The sequence below is a fragment of the Microcebus murinus genome, chromosome 7 (genome assembly GCF_040939455.1).
Source record: "Microcebus murinus isolate Inina chromosome 7, M.murinus_Inina_mat1.0, whole genome shotgun sequence".
In the NCBI taxonomy this organism is placed as follows: domain Eukaryota; kingdom Metazoa; phylum Chordata; class Mammalia; order Primates; family Cheirogaleidae; genus Microcebus; species Microcebus murinus.
The window spans coordinates 100,338,635-100,360,185 of record NC_134110.1 but is presented as its reverse complement, the minus strand read 5'-3'; the positions used below and the strand labels follow the sequence as shown (position 1 = coordinate 100,360,185).

The following is a 21,551-nucleotide window of genomic DNA, read 5'->3' as shown; positions in this document are numbered from 1 at the left end:
CTCATAAGGTAGACTCTGAGAATACTTTTCTACCATTCTCAAGGGTTTGATTCTCACAAAAGAAAAAATCTCTTGTCTGAAAACTACCACCTAAGAGAACTGCCAGCTAGTTATACCAATACCTTCCCAGAACTGAAAACATAATCACACATGATCCATGGAATACAAAGCCTCATGGAATGAGTTATGATGAGTGACTCTACAGGAAAATAATTTGATTACACATAGTGGCATATAGTATAATGATAAAAATAACTGCAAAGAAATCTTAAACTTTATTTAATAATTTTATCAGATAACAAGTAATTAGATTAATCTTTTTGGAATCAAGATTTTTAAGTATAAGGTAAGGAGAAGGAACTAATAAAATCAAAATGCTTTAATTGGGAACTGTAATTACAGAACCACATTAGAAATATCAGTAAGAATCCAGGTGCTGTGGCTCATGCCTGTAATCCCAGCACTTTGGGAGGATCACTTGAGGCCAGGAGTTTGACACCAGCCTGGGCAACCTAGTGAGAGCCTTGTCTCTACAAAAAAAAATTTTAATTAGCCAGGGCCCCCCATTGGCCAAATTGTGTCAATTTGAGCAATAAAATATAATTATTATTGCAGTTGATCAAATCACACTGAATCTATGAGAGGCCATGAGTCCATCATAATATATAGGAGAAATATTTGCATATAGTTGGATAAAGATGGTGAATTGAGGCCAGGCAAGGTGGCTCACGCCTATGATCCTAGCACTCTGGGAGGCCGAGACGGCTGGATTGCTCAAGGTCAGGAGTTCAAAACCAGCCTGAGCAAGAGCAAGACCCCGTCTCTACTATAAACAGAAAGAAGTTAATTGACCAACTAATATATATATATAAAAAAATTAGCCGGGCATGGTTGCGCATGCCTGTAGTCCCAGCTACTCGGGAGGCTGAGGCAGGAGGATCGCTTGAGCCCAGGAGTTTGAGGTTGCTGTGAGCTAGGCTGACGCCACGGCACTCACTCTAGCCTGGGCAACAAAGCGAGACTCTGTCTCAAAAAAAAAAAAAAAAAAAAAAAAAAGATAGTAAATTGAATAGCTATTACTTTTGAATCCTTTATCCAAACATACTATTATTTTGACTCACTTGCTTTATCAATGAAAAGTAAAAAAATTAGTAAATATTAAATACATGGATAGAAAGCGTTTTCTGGCTTAAGGGAGGATGTCAATAGACCATAAGTTGGACAAAGTCATTCAAGACAGCCAAATTTCATTCAAGCAGATAAAATTTCAAATATCTCTGAGCACTTTATGGTCTTAATAATATGAGAAAATTGCGAGATACCATTAAACTCAAAGGTCTCTAAAGCCACTTTGAAATACGTTTGCATGTCTTAAAATCTTGTCACGTTAAAAGGTATTTAGAAAAGAAATAAAAATATATCATGTATCTTAGGAGTCAAAATACAGAATCCGAGTGACCAGGCCATACGGAAGCACCCAACCTCCGAGAATGACAGAAGACGCGGGCAGTGAGCTTAGGGTACCCGGGATGTGCTCCCTGCACCCGCAGCCCCATCATGCTGTGCTGACCATGGAAAAACTATACTGGCTGTTTACGTACTTTTCTGATATGAAACGAGTCGGTGTTATATTGCTGGTATAAAATTCAAATTTCAGAATAATATAATAGTAAAAGCCCACTTACGTCAAAGAATAATAATGATACGCTTTTCACGTTTGACTCCATAACCTTTGTGTTGGAATTTTTAGTAAAGCGTACTTATTCATCTCCATCTTTTTAGTCCGACTCAACCCATGGTTGCGACTGGTACAGCGCTCCCAGGGCTGCAGCCTTCCGACGCCCGCACTGACGCCGGCCGGAGCCGGGGCCGGAGCTCGGCGCGGCCCAGACTCGGGCACGGCGGCGCCGCGCGCAAGCGCACTCGCCGCCGCGCAACGCGGCCGTCATCGGCCGGGCTCCGTGCGTCGTTGTTACGCCTGTGGCGTTTCGTGGCCTTTTAAAAATGTCTTCCGAGGGAGGATGTGATGGCTGCGAACTGAAGTGAAAGGTTGCTGTGTACGCAGGAGGGCAAGCGGGACGCGCCTCGGCTCGTCGCTGCGGGAAGACGGCGCCGTCCGCGTGCGTCGGGCGGCCGCGCCGGTGCGCGAGACGCTCACGGACTCCGGGCGACGGGGCCTCGGGGAGCCGGGCGCGCGCAGGCCGGCGGCGGCGGGCCGGGTCTCGCAGCGACTCCGGCCCCGGGAAGGAAGAACCCCTCCGCCGCCCCGGCGTCCCCGACCCCGTGCGCCCCCGGCCGCCGCTCTCCCCGTGCGCGCCAGCCTCCCGCGACCCGGGGCCTCCGGCTGCTTGATTACAGTCGGATTAAACGAGCTATTCTGGTGTCTTTTGCCACATCTTATGATGAATTTGCTGTTTGCCTGGTACTGAAGTATTTTCACAGTCATGCTGCCAGTGAAAGGGCAGAAAACGTAGAAGCCTTTCCGCCGAGAACCTGAGAGTGTTCCCGCTCCCCAGGCGGCGACACAGGCTGAGGCGCAGTCCTGCTTCCTCTCCTTTGTTTCCTTTATATTTCCATGGGGCGCCCACCCTGTTATCACATTTCCTTCTTTGCCTTTGTTTAGGGATGACATATACTCACTGTATTTATCAGATTAGAGATAAAAACGTGAAGCCCTCCACGTTTTTAGTATATTCTGTACCAATAATGCAACGTGCTTTTATATCTTTAACTTCAAATTTTAAAAGCAGGAAAAATACTTGAACTTTAAATGAGTTTTAAGTTACTTCCGCCCTGGTATGATAGTTTTAAACCAACACTAACAAATCTGTTTCCTACTGATATAAGCCCATGGGTGTTTTTAATGAGTTTCTATAAATAAAAATTAGCATTTAAGTGTTACCTACTATAAATCAGGGCCTGATCTAAGTATTTGAAACTCTGTTAATCTTCACAACAATCGTGAGGTGGGCATGTTTTCCTCACTTTGCAGGTGAGGAAACGTTAAGGCTGGCATAGTAAGAAACCCAAGCCATCTGGTCCCCCAAGCCTTTGTTCCTTTACCACCGTGCTTAGGCTGTACCCTTTCTCACATACAAAATATTACATTAGTGGACATACGTGTGGTAACAAATCAGGATTAAAAATTAAATTTAGGTAAGAACATAGGAATTTATGTGCTCCTCACAAGGAGAAAAAATAAATAGAGAGATCCTACTTCAGGGTAACTGCAGTTTGCTGAGTAAGAGGACTATTTTAAGATGCCTAAAAAAAGGAAACAAAATATCTTGTAAACTGGTTACTCAAATAAATATTCTTGGGCAGATTGACAGATGATGATCAAATGAACTTGGGGTTTGTGAATACAGAGTGAATACACCTCATTTTTAATACCCTATGTTTTGTGTAAATAGTAATATCAACTTTGAAAATGAATTGTTTATGTGATTATCTTAAAAATAAAGATTATATAACAAATCACATCATCTTGCATTATGTGTAATACCTAGGGGGCTAAGGCACTCTATTGTTCTTATTCTGCTTATATTCACAGCACTCCTAATTTATAATCTTTTCAGAGCCCCAAATTATAATTCCAACTATGTGATGGCTATTGAGTAAATTTTGCAATGTATATTTATTATAGAATATAATTGTATTGCTTTCATATTCTCTATTCATTGTCATCCTTTTATGTTTTGGGTTAGCTAGAATTACAACTGCATTTCTACTAAAATATTCCACAATTGGCTTTGGTGTGGTGGCTTTTGCCTGTAATCTTAATACTTTGGAAGTCCAAGGGGGAGGATCGCTTGAGACCATGAGTTCCAGATCAGCCTAAGCAACATAGTAAGACATCATCTCTACCAAAAAAAAAAAAAAAAAAAATTAGCCAGGCATGGTGGCCAGCACCTGTAGTCTCAGCAACTCTGGAGGCTGAGACAGGGGGATCACTTGAGCCCGGGAGTTTGAGGTTGCAGTGAACTATGCTATTACCACTGCACTGGGCAACAGAGAGAGACACTATATCAAAAAAAAAATATATATATATATATATTCCATATCTTACATTTTTAAGATTTTTGTTGTTAATCTGGGTAAGACTCCCCAACTTTTATTCCAAAATAATAATGTTTATTTTGATAATTATTAGCCTAATTTATTATAAGAAAAGATTAAGGCTCAGACAAGTTAAACATTATACATAAGATCACATACTAAGCCACATAGCATAGAATAGAAATCCTATTCTAGGGCTTCATGGACTTCAAATTGCTTATGTAAATGACTCATGTTTATTAACTTACCTTTTCAGAGCCAATATACTTCAGAAGCATACAACTGTCATCATAAAAATGTGGTTACCCATCACCATTGAGCTCTAAAACACAGAGGTTCTTTAGAAGGTGCTTTACAAGCAGGGAACTTTACCATTTGATTTTTAAAATATAGATCCTAGCACTTTTGTGTGTTTAATGAACAGGGTAACATTGTTGGTGTTTTTCTCAAAGACATAGTATGAAAATTATAGAAATTATTATAGAAATCAGAAAGGAAGCATTTATTTTTTGATGGCAAGACCCTGGATTTAATTTCAACATCTGGTTTTTCCTCTTCTACAATTCTTCATATGTTATTATTTCAAGATCTGATCATGGCTCTGAATTACTTTTGTTCTTTTTGCGTCTCCCAACTCTGATTCAAAACTTCTGCCACTCATTTGCTGTGCAGTCTAGAATATCTCTTGCAAGGAGCTTACCCGGTGAGGCAAATTGCGAATTGCCTTGGAACGGAAGATTGTTAGCAAGTCAGTATGTTGCTAAGAAGTCTTGTTAATTTGCTATAAGAGTTGAATAAAGTGTAAGGGAATTCTCCTTCCCCTGATGAATTGGGATGTGTGTGTGTGTGTGTTGGCCTGTATCAGTGATTCTATTTGGATTGATTACTTTAAGGTTACAGGTTTTTATCCATATGAATATTGCACCTAATTTTCACCGTAATGGGTTAAATAAGTGTCTGCTGTTTGTGTTTCAACCCTTCCAGCTGAGACCGATTTGATGCAGCTGGAGAATAACACTAACAATCATTGTAGCCTGCGAAGTGTGAAACAATCTCATTCTACTTTGTGATCTTCTTACCTTTAGAACTGATAATGTTCAGCAAATGAGACTTGAAAAAAGCCCATTTTATTATAATTAAAGAACTAGTGTAAAAAGGAGAGTGAGTTGTAGGGCAGCTCAGTGCTGCTCATCTGGCGAAAGCTTGTTTTTATAAGACTTCACTTTAAGTGTGGCAAGGAAATGCTTTCATCGGAAAGGGACTGCTGTGCTTCGTTCTGATTCCTGCCCCCCATCCGATAAAACCCTTGCTGAGTGACAGCACAGATGTTGCTCATTTGGAGAAAACGAAGGAAGAGGAGAAAAGGGCTGGGGTGGAGTGAAGGAGTAGTCAATTATGCTCCCAAACTCCCGCGGTTTTTCCTGTTTCCATTCACCCGAGCGGGCCTGAGCTCCACTCGGAAAGTGCGATGCCTTCTCCTCTCGCCCTGCGGCCCTACCTCCCGGGTGAGTTGTCGCCGTCCCTGGAGTCGCGGCCCTGCAGCAGCCCCGCTGAGCTCCCCGGGAAGGCGGGGAAGCTCCTCCTGGCGGCCACTCCTCCCCGGGTCCCGCGGCTGCCCCGCCGGCTGGCCTGGTGCTCCATAGACTGGGAGCAGGTGTGCTTGCTGCAGAGGCTGGGAGCTGGAGGGTTTGGCTCGGTGTACAAGGCGACCTACCGTGGTGTCCCTGTGGCCATAAAGCAAGTGAACAAGTGCACCAAGAACCGACTAGCATCCCAGCGGAGTTTCTGGGCCGAGCTCAACGTAGCAAGGCTGCGCCACGACAACATAGTGCAGGTGGTGGCCGCCAGCACTCGCACGCCGGCGGGCTCCGACAGCCTGGGTACCATAATCATGGAGTTTGGTGGCAATGTCACTTTACACCAAGTCATCTACGGCGCCCCCGGCCACCCAGAGGCGGGGAGGCCTTACTGCCCTGCTGGAGAACACCTCAGCTGGGGAAAGTGCGTGAAGTACTCCCTGGATGTTGTGAACGGCCTGCTCTTCCTTCACGCACAGAGCATCGTGCACTTGGACCTGAAGCCCGCCAACATTTTGATCAGTGAGCAGGACGTCTGTAAAATTAGTGACTTCGGTTGCTCCCAGAAGCTGGAAGATCTCCTGCGCTTCCACACTCCTCCTTACCACCCGGGAGGCACATACACCCACCAAGCCCCCGAGCTCCTGAAGGGAGAGACCATAACGCCCAAGGCCGACATTTATTCCTTTGCCATCACCCTCTGGCAAATGACTACCAGGGAGGTGCCTTACTCGGGGGAGCAGCAGCACGTGCTCTACGCCGTGGTGGCCTACAATCTGCGCCCGCCGCTCTCGGCCGCCGTCTTCAGCAACTCTCCGCCTGGGCGGCGACTTGGGGACATCATCCGGCGCTGCTGGCGGGCCTGCGCGTCTCAGAGGCCAAGTGCGGAGCTGCTCTTGGTGGATCTGAACTCTCTAAAAGCTGAGTTTGACTGACTGCAAACCTGTATCAAGATAAGCTTTTGTCTTTGTTTCTATTTGTTTTTAAAGAAGTGGACATGTAGAAAATAAACTTACAAAAAAACCTCTTTAGTCTCAAATGCTTTCTCTAAGACAAATGGCAAAGCTACAAATCTAGTTCCTGTATTTGACTCAGTAGTTAATAACTAACATTTTTCTATTATGTGGTTATATGCTTTGCTTTCTGTGGTCAGTGTGTTTAACTGTTACATAGTAGTGCGTTTATTCAAATTTACTGATAAAACCACTTAGTCCAAAATGGAACTCCATTGCAGAAATGCTAAAATTTTCTGTTAGGTACATAGCCAGAGATTCCGGGTCTCCTAGGGAGGAAAGTGGGTGTTGTTGCCCTCATGTTGGTCCTGCCCCACCCTAATTCTCCATACCCGGGGGAGGAGGGAATAACCTACGAATCTGCCAATCAGAATTTGGCATGCCAGCTGCAAAAGAATGCACAGGACTCTAGCCCATAGGCCAAGCGGCATGAGTACCCTAGAGTCCAGAAAGTGACCTAGAACACACATGCATAGTTAAGGCTCAGATCATGTGATTCCGAACTGTCTAATCAAAGTGGTTCCATGGTAACCTCTGAACCATGAAGGAGGCCCCTATCCGGACACTATAAAACGCAGACCATAACCAATTCCTCTCTTTGTGCCCTTCCTTTGGCTCTCACTTTGCTGCAACAGTGGGTCTGATCGTCACCTGTGGTATATGTACCATGCTCTGTAAACCCATCCCTAGCTCTTGCCCTATAATCCTATCTTTCTCTCCTCAACAAACCTCATTTTTATGTTTGCCTAACTCTGGCATGTCTGGTCATTCTTTGGCCATGGGCGCGCCAAGAACCAACATTTTCAGACAAAAACCTGACATTTTCTATAAAATCACATGTCTGCATACCTACCACCTAAATACAAACTATTTTTTTTAATTTATTTTTTATTTTTTATTTATTTATTTATTTTTTTTTTTTGAGACAGAGTCTCACTTTGTTGCCCAGGCTAGAGTGAGTGCCGTGGCATCAGCCTAGCTCACAGCAACCTCAAACTCCTGGGCTCAAGCAATCCTACTGCCTCAGCCTCCCGAGTAGCTGGGACTACAGACATGTGCCACCATGCCCGGCTAATTTTTTACATATATATATCAGTTGGCCAATTAATTTCTTTCTATTTATAGTAGAGACGGGGTCTCGCTCAGGCTGGTTTTGAACTCCTGACCTTGAGCAATCCGCCCACCTCGGCCTCCCAGAGAGCTAGGATTACAGGCGTGAGCCACCGCGCCCGGCCTAATTTATTTTTTAGAGACAGGGTCTCGCTGTCACCCAGCCTGGAGTACAGTGACATGATCATAGCTCACTGCAATCTCGAACTTCTGGGCTCAAGTGATCCTCCCACCTCAGCCTCCTGAATAGCTGGGACCACAGACACATGCCATCACGCTGAGCTATCAAACTATTAACAGTGTACTTGCTCCCATGCCAAATCAATAAAACGTTTTAAAAAATTAATTTTTCCCGCTACCCCTCCCAACAGAATTTTTTCTTTGTAGTGACCTTCACACATAAAATTCACAAGCTGAAGTAAATTTATTTTCAAAGGAATATTTTATATGGCATATTGTAATATTTTGAACTTGTGCATTGCCATGAACAGAAAATTTTTGCTAAAATACTTTTAAACCGAGTCTCTTTCATCTGGTGTTTGGCCTCAGAAGTAGATGACAATATAAAGTAAGATTGTATGATGCAAGGGCAAATGATAACCTTGAGGATAGTGGAATTAACATTGGGACGGGAGAGCAGACCAGTAGAACTAGATTGCCCATTCTCGCTGTCCTGGTATGTAGGATTTAAAGCAGGTGGTGATGCATCCTGTCATTCAGACAGCTCTGACTTTCTTTCAGTGAGTGTGTGATGGCCGGAAGAGGGATCGGCAAGGGCTGGAGGCAGCAGCTGGGCATGGGCTGCCAGAGAAGGAGGGAGAAACAGAAACCGTAAAGGCATATAAGAGACTCCGGAATGTTTGGGGACTTCTGGTCTGGATTTATTTATTTATTTATTTATTTATTTATTTATTTATTTATTTATTTATTTATTTATTTATTTGAGACATAGTCTCGCTTTGTTGCCCAGGCTAGAGTGAGTGCCGTGGCATCAGCCTAGCTCACAGCAACCTCAAACTCCTGGGCTCAAGCAATCCTTCTGTCTCAGCCTCCCGAGTAGCTGGGACTACAGGCATGTGCCACCATGCCCGGCTAATTTTTTTTTTTCTATATGTATTAGTTGGCCAATTAATTTCTTTCTATTTATAGTAGAGACGGGGTCTCGCTCTTGCTCAGGCTGGTTTCGAACTCCTGAGCTTGAGCAATCCGCCTGCCTCGGCCTCCCAGAGTGCTAGGATTACAGGCGTGAGCCACCGCGCCCGGCCTTGGTTTAATTTATTTTTAGGATAAAGGGAGTAAGTTTATTTGTGGAATAAGCCAGAGGAGATGAAAATAATAAAGTTTAAAAACTTGCAGAAGAGAACTATGAAGCATAGACCTAGGGAAGGAGGCTGTAGTGTGGAGAGAGAGGCATCTCTTCCCAGGATGGGAGCCAGCGAGGATGGAGACTGCCCTATAGACACGCTGACAAGTAGGAAAAGGGAAGCTGAGGAAGCTCGACCTGTGGGCTTCTACGTTTTCTCATCAGCGTGGTTGAGGGTGGGTGTCTGCAGAGTGAGACCATGGTTTAGAACTGTTCTTCAGAAAAGCAAAAGAGCCATGTACAATATTAACAGAGTGCTAGTAACTTTGTCCAGGTACCTTGAGGAACAAACTATCCAAATAACTCTCTCCTTGGTCTATCGTAGCAATAGGAGTTTATGTTGGTAAGTTTAAAATAAAATTAAGAAAAATTACAGCAGACCAGTTTTGTCTCACCAAGTATGAGACTCAGATTGAATCTCCTGCTGAACACCTCATTAATGAACTGCCAGTGAGCTACATGAGGATCCTCTATTAAAGGTGTTAAAATCCAGACTTCCAGAATGTAAATGGCCACAGCTTAGATTCAAGTATTGGCCCCTCTCCTGCAAACCATGCAGAGTGACAAGGTAAACAAGGGAGAATAAACTCTGTGGACTCCATAATCAGTAAAAGTAGGAGACATAGAGAAAACAAACTCCAAAATATATACGGTGAGGCCTAAAGACTGGACAAAGCTGCCGGGAAAGAGTGCAGGGAATGTAGGGATACATCAGGTGTAGGGGACCAAGGGATCCAGCAGTGACAGATCCCAGAAAGACCTGCAAAATTAGACACCCTGGAGAACAGAAACCCGCTAGGAAGTGCAAAAGCTGGGGAAGAAATTCCTGAGAACAGGGCTCAGATCAAACAGCTAAGTTTACAAGAATTGGTGGAAAAAGAAGGAACAGAAGTTGTTAAGGAGGGTCCAGCCATGCAGAGCTCAGGAAGTGGCTGCAGAACTCAGCTCCTGACTTGAGACAGTCACCCTGGGGGAGGGGGCAGGGAATACTAGACATGGGCAGAAGCCTCCTGAGCCCGCTTTGCTTTGGAGAGAAAAAGTTGTGGCTGCATGGAGAAACCCACAGCAATGTTGCATTTGAAAGAAACAATCAGACAAGGAAGTCTCAGTTGATGAAAGACCCCCTGATGGGAGGTAGAATAAGCGCACTACTGCTCCATCTGCAATAGCTAAGAGTCAAAGGATATTACTTAAAGCTGACATACCAAATCAGAGGTAAAGGCACATTTAACAGTAAGTACGAAGATAAATATTAAAGAAAGATAACACTATTGACTGAAGTTATGGTGGGGAAGAGGAGGGGGGAAGAGGGAAAAGATACAAGTTGTCATGCTACCATTGCTCCTAGAAATACTGAATAGATATTGTCTGGGACTAAGAAAATTATATACAGACAAATGACAGAACTGAAAAACAGGGAATATAAAATTGAAATGTTAACAAAATTAGAAAAGAAAAATCATCATTTATCTGGAAATTTTAAAATTCAAGCAACTATGTGTGAAAAGAAATTGCTAATCAAAACTATACCAATTCTAGAGAGCAAGAATAATGAAAATATTTATATTAGAAACTACGAGATAAAAATAAAGTAGAATAAAATTTGTAGTCTCAAGTGCTAATTGTAAGGCTGGTGGCAGGGCCCCCTTTTCCCTCCATAGATCAAAAAGAAAAGGCTCATGAGACCAGGCCCCCAAGGACAAACTGCCAGACCCCGCTGAGAAAAACCACACCCAGGTGTCCACCCCATAAAAGGTGTGGGCTCCTGGGTTCCCCAAATACCGCCAGCCCCTCCTATTTCTCAATGACCACCCAAGGTCGCCCCAGCTCTTCCCGCCAAAAGTCCCTAGCCCACCCAAACGGTATAAAAGGCTGCAGCCCCTTCAAATGTGGGCGACTTCTGGGCCCCCCCTCTCTTGGGGCCCCAGAACTTTGTCCAGAAGCACTAAATAAAGCCACGTTGTTTGGCCCCACTCTCTCTCTCTCTCTCTCTGTCTTTTCTTTTCACCACTGCCAAAAAACCTTACACTAAAGGCCGGGGGCGGTGGCTCATACCTGTAATCCTAGCACTCTGGGAGGCTGAGGTGGGAGGATCGCTTGAGGTCAGGAGTTCAAAACCAGCCTGAGCAAGAGCAAGACCCCGTCTCTACTAGAAATAGAAATAAATTAATTGGCCAACTAAAAATATATAGACAAAATTAGCCAGGCATGGTGGTGCATGCCTATAGTCCCAGCTACTCAGGAGGCTGCGGCAGAAGAATTGCTTGAGCCCAGGAGTTTGAGGTTGCTGTGAGCTAGGCTGATACCACGGCACTCATTCTAGCCTGGACAACAAAGTGAGATTCTGTCTTAAAACAAAACAAAACAAAACAAAAAAACCTTACACTAATAAGAAAATAAACATAAAAATATGAATCAAAGTTAGGAAAAGAACAAAAAATGGGGAAATTTAAAAGCAAAAGTTAAAGTAGACATGAATTAAAAGAAATAGAACAAGTGAATGAATAAATAAAATACTTTATTGAATAAAAATTAAGACAAACCACTAGCTAACTTAAAAGAAATAAAATCATATATATACAAAATTAAAAATAGAATAATGATCAAAACAGGAAAATGTAATTTTAGGAGGAAACTTTTTATAATGATAGAAATAAACTTGAACACCTAGAAGAACGTATAATTTTCTAAGAAACTATAATTTACCAAAACTTTATTTATCACCTCAATGACAACAGAAAGTCTAAACAGATCAATTTCTAAAGAAGTAGAATGGGTTATCCAACCCCTCCCCTCCCCAGAAGACACTAAGGCCAAAAGTTTCATTGACTTTTACCAAACCTTAAACACTAGGTCATCTTGATGCTGCTGAAATTATTCCAGATCACTGAAGGAAAATCTCCAAACTCCTAAGAGTAACATTTACTCTTAAGAGTAACTCCTAAGAATAACATTTACACCAAAACCTGACAAGATTGTTTTTTTTTGAGACAGAGTCTCACTTTGTTGTCCAGGCTAGAGTGAGTGCCGTGGCGTCAGCCTAGCTCACAGCAACCTCAAACTCCTGGGCTTGAGCGATCCTTCTGCCTCAGCCGAGTAGCTGGGACTACAGGCATGCACCACCATGCCCGGCTAATTTTTTATATATATATCAGTTGGCCAATTAATTTCTTTCTATTTATAGTAGAGACGGGGTCTCACTCTTGCTCAGGCTGGTTTTGAACTCCTGACCTTGAGCAATCCGCCCGCCTCGGCCTCCCAAGAGCTAGGATTACAGGCGTGAGCCACAGCGCCCGGCCAAGATTGTTTTATAAAAAAATAAACTACAGAAAAACATGTAGGAGGAGGATCAAGATGGCGGATGAGAAACACTGCCAGAAAGAGTGTCTCTGCAGAAAAGACAGATTCTAGCAGAAATTAGAAAAAAGAAGCAAGAAGGCGAGCATACAGCAGATGAGGGCCGGAAGGAGGGGTACCTGAGACCCCGGGAGACTCCACGGGAGGAGGCTGCGGAGGAGAACTGGAAGCTGAGACCGCCGGAGCAGCCCGGAGACCAGCGGGAAGGGTAGGTGGATAAGTCACCTTTCCCCTCCCCTGCATTTGGGACTGCTGGTGGGCTCCCCAGCGGGTGGAGAGACCTGCGGACACCAGCCCAGAGACGGCCACCGCCAGCTAGCGGTGAGCCTGTAGCGGACACGGCACCAGACTCCCAAATCCCTCAGGGCACCTCCGTGTGCACAGACCCGAGCCGCACGGCAGGCACCATATTGCCTCCTTCTCCCCTCCCCCGACCCTATCTGCGGCTGCCCAGAGAGACAATACAGCCACCAGCCGGAGGCACCTCCAGGGAACGGGACCTTCTCTTTTGGGACCCTACAGCTGACTAAGGGGAACTCAGACTGTGAGCTCCCTACCCGCCCGCCCTCCCAGGTGCTGCTGGCACGGTGTTCCCAGGAGAACAGTGCCGACTCAGAGACTGAGAGACACAGACACAGCTTGGGCTCCCTGTGGGTGAATTGGGACCGGAAATCCTCTCCCTGGTGGGGATACAGTTTGAACTCTGGGACCCAGAGGTCGGACCTGCAGACCAGATCCCCTGCACCGAGGGCTAGCATTGCCCGGGGCACAGAAGGGATATATGTGAACAGCCTGCTGAGGTGTGTGTGCCTCCAGGGGCAGATCAGCATCCTAGAGGGCAACCCTCCCACCAAAGGGAGGCCGTGCACCCAGCCCAGGCAGCGTTTCTTTGCAGGGAACCTCCCTGCCGGCATCAAAATCCGGGGAGGCCTGGTGGTGTGTGGTCTGGCCTGCTGGCAGAGGCCCTGGAGTAGCTGCAGAGTTGGGGAGGGTGGAAAGAAGCCAGGCTCTCTCCAGACTGTGGGTCTCAGACAGCCCCACCCCCAAAAGCAGACTTTCTGTCTGAGCAGGACCATTCCAGCCCCTCCCTGACAGCTTTTCCTGGAAGCAGAGGACAGAACTTTGACCCCTGCTAATGGCATTGGTGGTGCCTGAGGGCAGGCTTACCCAACCCAGCTCCGCCCAGAACAAGAGCTGATAACAGGACACAAAAACAACAGCATAGCCTGTTCCTCCAAGCAAGCGCCACCTACTGACAGGGACGGCATCCTGCACAGCCTTTTCACGGCACCCACTGACTCAATATACAGGGAGTGGTCGAATCTCACCCACAGACACCACCTAATGGCTCAGAAACTAAACAAGGCATGTGAATACCCAAACAAAAACCTAAAGGAAAGAAACAACAACTGATCGACATGGGAAGAAATCAGCGAAGGAACTCAGGAAATATGAAGAACCAAACGGAAAACACACCCCCAAAGAGGAGCACCAGCCCCCTAGAAACGGACACCAACCCAAATCAGGCAACCAAAATGACAGAAGAGGAATTCCGTATGTGGATCATAAGAACACTCACCAACCTGCAACAACAACTCAATAACCACCACAAAGAAACCACAAAAAGCCTCCAGGATCTGGAAAAAGAAATGGACACAATGAAGAAAAGTTTAACCGAACTCCTGGAAATGAAGAATCAATTCAGGGAACTACAAAATAAAGTGGAAAGTCTCAAGAACAGGGTAGATCAAACAGAAGAAAGAATCTCAGAGATTGAAGATAACACCCCCCAACGAAATAAAACCATCACAGAGATAGAGCAGAGAAACAGAGAAAGATAGAAAGAGAAAAGAGCAAAGCCTACAAGAGATGTGGGATTATGTGAAGAAACCTAATGTGAGGGTCATAGGGTTACCAGAAGGGGAAGAGGACGACACTCAAGGGTTGGACAAGCTATTTGAAGATATAATAGAGGAAAATTTCCCAGGCCTTGCTCAAAATCTCGATATACAAGTCCAAGAAGCTCAGAGGACCCCTGGGAGATTCAATGCAAACAGGAAGACGTCACGACATGCAGTCATCAGACTGACCAAAATATCAACTAAAGAGGCCCTTCTAAGAGCTGTAAGACAAAAGAAGCAAGTGACATACAAGGGAAAGCCAATTCGAATTACACCAGACTTCTCTAATGAGACTTTACAAGCAAGGAGAGACTGGGGCCCCATTCTCACTCTTCTGAAACAAAACAATGCCCACCCTAGAATCTTATTCCCTGCAAAACTAACCTTCATATATGAAGGAGAAACAAAGACATTCTCAGACAAGAAAAGTCTCAGAGAATTCACCAAGACAAGACCAGCCCTACAAGAAGTACTCAAAACAGTGTTACGCACGGAACACCATAATAAAAACTCACGAATACAAAAACAACCAAAACCAAAAGATTAAAGGCCAGATAATACAATGAGTCAAGAGAGAAATCAAAGCAACAACATCCAACCCAACAGAATGAACAGTAATCTACCTTACCTATCAGTTCTCTCAATAAATGTGAATGGCTTAAACTCTCCACTCAAGAGACATAGGCTGGCTGAATGGATAAGAAAATACAGGCCAAGTATATGCTGTCTTCAGGAAACACATCTAACCTGCAAGGATGCATATAGACTAAAAGTAAAAGGGTAGAGATCAGTATTCCAGGCAAGTGGAAGCCAAAAAAAGGCTGGCGTGGCAGTTCTAATTTCAGACGATTTAGTTTTTAAACCAACAAAAGTAGTGAAAGACAAAGAGGGTCATTATATAATGGTGAAAGGCACACTTAAACAAGAAGAGATAACAATTTTAAATATATATGCACCCAACTTAGGTGCACCCAGTTTCATAAAGCAAACCTTACTGGATCTAAGCAAACAGATTAATAGCAACTCCATAATCACCGGAGATTTCAACACCCCACTGACGGCACAAGACAGATCCTCCTAACAGAAAATTAATAAAGAAATAATGGACTTAAACAAAACCTTGGAACAACTGGGTCTGACTGACATCTACAGGACATTCTACCCAAAATCCACTGAATATACGTTCTTCTCATCAGCTCACGGGACAGTCTCTAAGATTGACCATATCCTAGGACACAAAGTAAATCTCAAGAAATTTAAAAAAATAGCAATCATACCATGTACCTTCTCAGATCACAGTGGAATAAAAGTAGAAATCAACCATAACAGAAACTCACATTTCTACACAAAAACGTGGAAATTAAACAACCTCCTACTAAATGATTACTTCATAAATGAAGAAATCAAGATGGAAATAAAAAAATTCTATGCTCCTACACTGCTGGTGGGACTGCAAATTAGTTCAACCTCTGTGGAAAGCAATATGGAGATACCTTAAAGCGATACAAGTGAATCTACCATTTGATCCAGCAATCCCATTGCTGGGCATCTACCCAAAAGATCCAATGACATTCTACAAAAAAGACACCTGCACTTGAATGTTTATAGCAGCAGAATTCATAATTGCAAGGCTGTGGAAACAGCCCAAGTGCCCATCAATCCAAGAATGGATTAATAAAATGTGGTATATGTATACCATAGAGTACTATTCAGCTCTAAGAAACAATGGTGATATAGCACATCTTATATTTTCCTGGTTAGAGCTGGAACCCATACTATTAAGTGAAGTTTCCCAAGAATGGAAAAACAAGCATCACATATACTCACCAGCAAATTGGTATTAACTGAACAGCACCTAAGTGGTCACATAGGTACTACAGTAATAGGGTATTGGGCAGGGGGGAGGGGGGCGGGTATATACATATATAATGAGTGAGATGTGCACCATCTGGGGGATGGTCATGCTGGAGACTCAGACTTGTGGGGGGGGAATGGGCAATTATTGAAACCTTAAAATCTGTACCCCCATAATATGCCGAAATAAAAAGAAAAAGAAAAAAATAAAAAATAAACTACAAATCAATCTTATTTAAAACTATCAGTGTTGGCAGGGTGCGGTGGCTCACCCCTGTAAAACTCAGTACTTTGGGAGGCTGAAGCAGGAGGATTACTTGAGGCCTGGGCAACATAGTGAGATCCTGTCTGCACAAAAACATAGAAGAAATAGCCGGATATGGTGGTGTGCACCTCTAATCCCAGCTATTTGGGAGCCTGAGGCAGGAGGATTGCTTGAGCCCAGGAGTTTGAAGTTGCAGTAAGCTATGATGATACCACTGCACTCTTGCCCAGGCAATAGAGTGAGACCTCGCCTTAAAAAAACAAAAACAAAAACCCCAAAACCTATCAATGTTAATAATTCTAAGTAAATATTAGTGACAGAACCTAATAGTTAATTTCAAAAAAATTATGCACATGATATTCTTAATCATGTGGGTTTCTGCCAAGGGTTCTTGCATAGAGTGATACAAGGTTCATTCAATATTAGGAAGTCTATTAATTCATCAGATTAGTAGGTCAAAAGAGAAAAATAAGAATGTGTGCTGAGAAGACATTTGACAAAATTAAACATCCATTCCCAATTATTAAAAGAGACTCAAAAAGAGGAATGGATACTTCCTTAACCCAATTTTAAAAACACACACACAACCAATGTTAATTTCTTAGTTTTTATAAATGTACCAGGATTGTATAAGATGTTAACATTAGGGAAAACTGAGTGAGAGATACACAAGAATTCTCTGTACTATCTTTGCAACTCTCTATATTTCTAAAATTACTTCAAATTAAAAAGTTAAAAACATAAAAAACAAATACATTTTGGTCCCAAAGCCACCATCTTAACAAGAAATCACTGGAGGCATTTCCACTGAAGTTAGGAACAATATGAGAACACCCACTACTGCTGCTATGATTTAACATTTTATTGGTCAATTATATTAAAAAAGAGAAGGAAATTTGAGATCTAAAAATTGTAAATAGAGAGGAAAACAAAATCCTCTTTGCAGATTTCTATTTTCAGAATATATACTTGAAAAAAAAAAAACCCAAGAGAATTAATAGAAATACTAACTCAAACATTAAGAGAATTGTATATGGTCGTAGGATATAAAATTAACATACAGAAATTAATAGGCTTCAAATATATAAACAAAAACCATCTTCTCACATATAAAATATATAAATATATAAACAAAAACCTCTTCTTATAAAAGAAGAGGATTCCTTTTACAATACAAATGAAAAAGATAAAATTTTCTCTCTGACACAGCCATGGCCTGCATGATTGGTGATACCAAGGCCAGAGGATGGGACACTTGGCCAGTATGATAGGGACATTAATTATATACAGGAGGTCTGAACAGGTAAGTAAATATTTTGAGAATAATGACAGCCAGGTTTTGTTAAGTGTTGGCAAAGGGGATTACAAGAACAGAAAGAAAGAAGTCAGGAGTAACCCCTATAGTGTTGGATTGAAATTGAAATTGTATCAGTGTGAACTTAGTTTTTCAAAGATGTAGACAGATACAGAAATAGACATAAATGTGTGTGTGTATATGTGTGTATGCACATACATATATTTCCTAGTTCTGTTCTTTGGCAGAGTCTAAAGTAATGACACTTTGCTATGGACTTAGGCCCAGATTTTAGTCTCTGTATTCTGACTTTTTAGTTTCTGAATTCTTAATTATCCACAACAGAAGGAAACCAGGACTTCTTGGAAAAATGACTGATTCCAGAGCAGGTAAAATATAAAATAAACCTGGAACGTCTTGTGACTTCAAATAAGGACATGCTCAGGAATGACAGGAACATGTCAAAAGGACATAGGAGCTAGCTTGAAGGGTCTCCTACTGGCCAGCCTGAAAGAATTTGAGCATTAAAATAATTGATGATAGTAAATAAAATAGGAACAAATAGTCATAGTGAATAAAATGGTAATCTCTACTGATATAAATAATTAACTAAATAAATATGGAAAAAAGGAATGTTCTACCTTATAATAGAATGTCAAATTATCTTAATTACTAATAAGTACAAATTACTTATCAATTATCCTCACCAAGAAGAAGTCCTGTTGACATTACCTTGCAGTGATATGGAGAGACATGCAGATAGATATCTTAATCAAGTTAATGTCACCAGCAATGGGACGGATGTGGCTGCCACCTCACGTGAGGCACTGAGAACACACCACCACTTCTGTGGTGGTCCTGAGAAAGATGTATAACCTGGCTCAAATCATGAGAAAATGATTACAAACCCAAATTGGCCTATACATTTTAGAAGATTATTAGGACAACTGGTGAAATTTGAATGGAGTCTCTGGATTACATACTTTTTTTTTTTTTTTTTGAGACTGAGTCTTGCTCTGTTGCCTGGGCTAGGGTGCCATGGCATCAGGCTAGCTCACAGCAACCTCCCCGACCTTGAAGGATCCTCCTGCCTCGGCCTCCCAGAATGCTAGGATTACCTGCGTGAGCCACTGCGCCCGGCCAGGATTATATACTATTATATCTATTTCTTGGTTTTGATAGTTGCACTGCAGTTTTGTTGGACAGTGTCCTTGTTTTTAGGAAATACTCAGTGAATACTAAAAGGGTAATGAGGTATCATGTCTGCAACTTACTCTCAAATGGTTCAGAATAAAAATGCTCACACTTAACAATTGGGTAATCTTTGCTGAATGAAGAGAATTGGGAGATCTTTGTATACTCTTTGTAACTTTTTCAGTAAGTTAGAAATTATTTCAAGCTAAAAAATTAAAATGAAAATACCTAGGCAAAGCTTAATAAAAATTGTACAAAATTGTTTTGAGGAAACTTTGATCTTGCTGACGTATCAACAGACATACAAACAGGTTTATTCAGTTGCAGCATTTTTGTTAGAGCAAAATGGAAGCAAGTATCCATCAGTAAGAACTGGCTGGATTACCATATAGCCATATAATAAAATACTATGCACATGAACAGAAAGAACAAAAAAGCTTTTGACTTTCATGAAAAATCTGCATAATGTATTTTTAAATTAAAAGCAAGGTGTGAGACAGTAATGAATGCAACTGAGTATGCCACAGTATGCTGCTTTTTGTAAAAGACAGGAAATAAGAATGCATATTCATATTTGTCTGTATTTACATATGAACCCGAGAAAGGAAAACAAAAAAAGTCATTATCTGTGGTAAGGAAAAGAGTTATCTGTGGCAAGGATAGGCATAAGATTTTTCACTGCATACCTTTTATATTTGATTTTTTGAGCCATGTCGATGTATTGCCTATTAAAAAAGAATAACATTTAATAGTCACACATATTGAAACATAAAGTGAAACCTCAATCTGCACAAGTATGCCTTAAAGCACCTTGAGCCCACTTTCCCAGTTGTTCCTTTAACTTGTATATCACACTACTTCCCCGTCCCTTCATCCAGTTTTCCTCAAGCTAGCTGAATCATGTAAACATGCTTTTAACTGTGCCAGGAAATTCATTTTTCTCTAACCACTTTCTCAGGTTCAAAGCAGAGGGCAGCTGACAGGGCCATGGCCTTTGAAGGAAAAAGACTAAAACACACTGCATTTAAGTTTTGTCCCTCTGATAAACACTCCCATTGCACTGTACTCCTTCATGGCACTCATCACTCCTGTAATTACTATCTTCACTGCTCAGAAAAAAATCATCATTTTTATTGTTATCACAGCTAAAATTTACTGAGAGTATTATGTGCCAAGAATTGTAAAGTATTTTACATATATAAAAAAATGAAATCCTCACAACTACACTGACATATTTGCTATTATTATTTCTTTTTTAAATATTAGGAGACTGAGACCCAAAGAGGGTACGTTACTTGTCCAGGGTCATACAGCCAAGTAATGGGGGCAGAATCCCTGTCCTTAACCATCACACTCCACCACCTGGGATGGTGGTGGTGGCAGGGAATACCCTGCTTTCAGCCTCATTATTTCAAATGTTTAAACAGTTTGTCTGACTCATTTAATAAAACCAGGAAATTACTGTAAAAGGCGCTACTTGATACAGATATTAGAATACTGTCATTGATTCAGAAAACGTACATGAAAAATACAATGTGGTGCCCAATGCTAAAAAAAGGAAATAGTTACAGTGTGTACTTAATATTTTCCCTCACATGGATCATAAAGTAACTCTTATCCATGTAGACTCCTATTCCACAAGCATATATTTCATCATCAACATATCTTCAGCATTATGCCAGGCTCAGTGGGGGAAAGCCAAGGTACACATAGACCCAAGAGTTGGTTTTACATTCTAGTTGAAGAGATCACACACTACTAAATTTCATTCAAGATTTTAGAGATACCGGCAGGGCAGAGTGGTTTACACCTGTAATCCTAGCACTGTGGGAGGCCGAGGTGGGAGGATACCTTGAGCTCAAGAGCTGGAGACCATCCTGAGCAAGAGCAAGACCCTCTCTCTACTAAAAATAGAAAAATTACCAGGCATCGTGGCACACGCCTGTCGTCCCAGCTACTCAGAAGGCTGAGGCAGGAGAATCACTAGAGCTCCAGAGTTTGAGGTCGCTGTGAGCTAGGCTGACACTATGGCACTCTAGCCCAGGCAAGAGAATGAGACTCTGTCTCAAAAGAAAAAAAAAAAAGATTTTATAGATACCAATTTCATTATTCGTATAGTGATACATTTCCAAAATTTAAAATTGCCTGATAAACAGTCTTGGGGAAATGTTGAAACTTCTAGTGAATGATGAAAGGCAAAACATCCTCATTTATCTCTGTCCCTTCCTAAAATCCTCATTACATGACAGTAAATGAATTTTGTGTGTGTGTGTGTGCTCGGGCTAGAGTGCCATGGTGTCAGCCTAGCTCATAGCAACCTCAAACTCCTGGGCTCAAGCAATTCTTCTGCCTCAGCCTCCTGAGTAGCTGGGACTACAGGGATGCACCACCATGCCTGCTAATTTTTTGTATGTATTTTTAGTTGGCCAATTAATTTCTTTCTATTTTTAGTAGAGACGGGGTCTCGCTCTTGCTCAGGCTGGTTTTGAACTCCTGACCTTGAGCGATCCTCCCGCCTCGGCCTCCCAGAGTGCTAGGATTACAGGTGTGAGCCACCACACCCG

At 42.4% G+C, this 21,551-nt stretch overlaps 1 protein-coding gene across 1 annotated transcript; it reads left to right on the top strand.

Annotated features, from left to right (window-relative positions):
• The first annotated feature begins 5,527 nt into the window (after positions 1-5,527).
• Positions 5,528-6,571, top strand: MOS (MOS proto-oncogene, serine/threonine kinase). The gene has a single exon (XM_012774099.2). It carries the CDS (start codon positions 5,528-5,530, stop codon positions 6,569-6,571), a length of 1,044 nt encoding a protein of 347 aa, XP_012629553.1.
• Positions 6,572-21,551: the final 14,980 nt, after the last annotated feature.

Excerpts from the sequence above, each read along its gene's own strand:
- MOS (XM_012774099.2), top strand. The coding sequence starts at position 5,528 with ATGCCTTCTCCTCTCGCCCTGCGGCCCTACCTCCCGGGTGAGTTGTCG.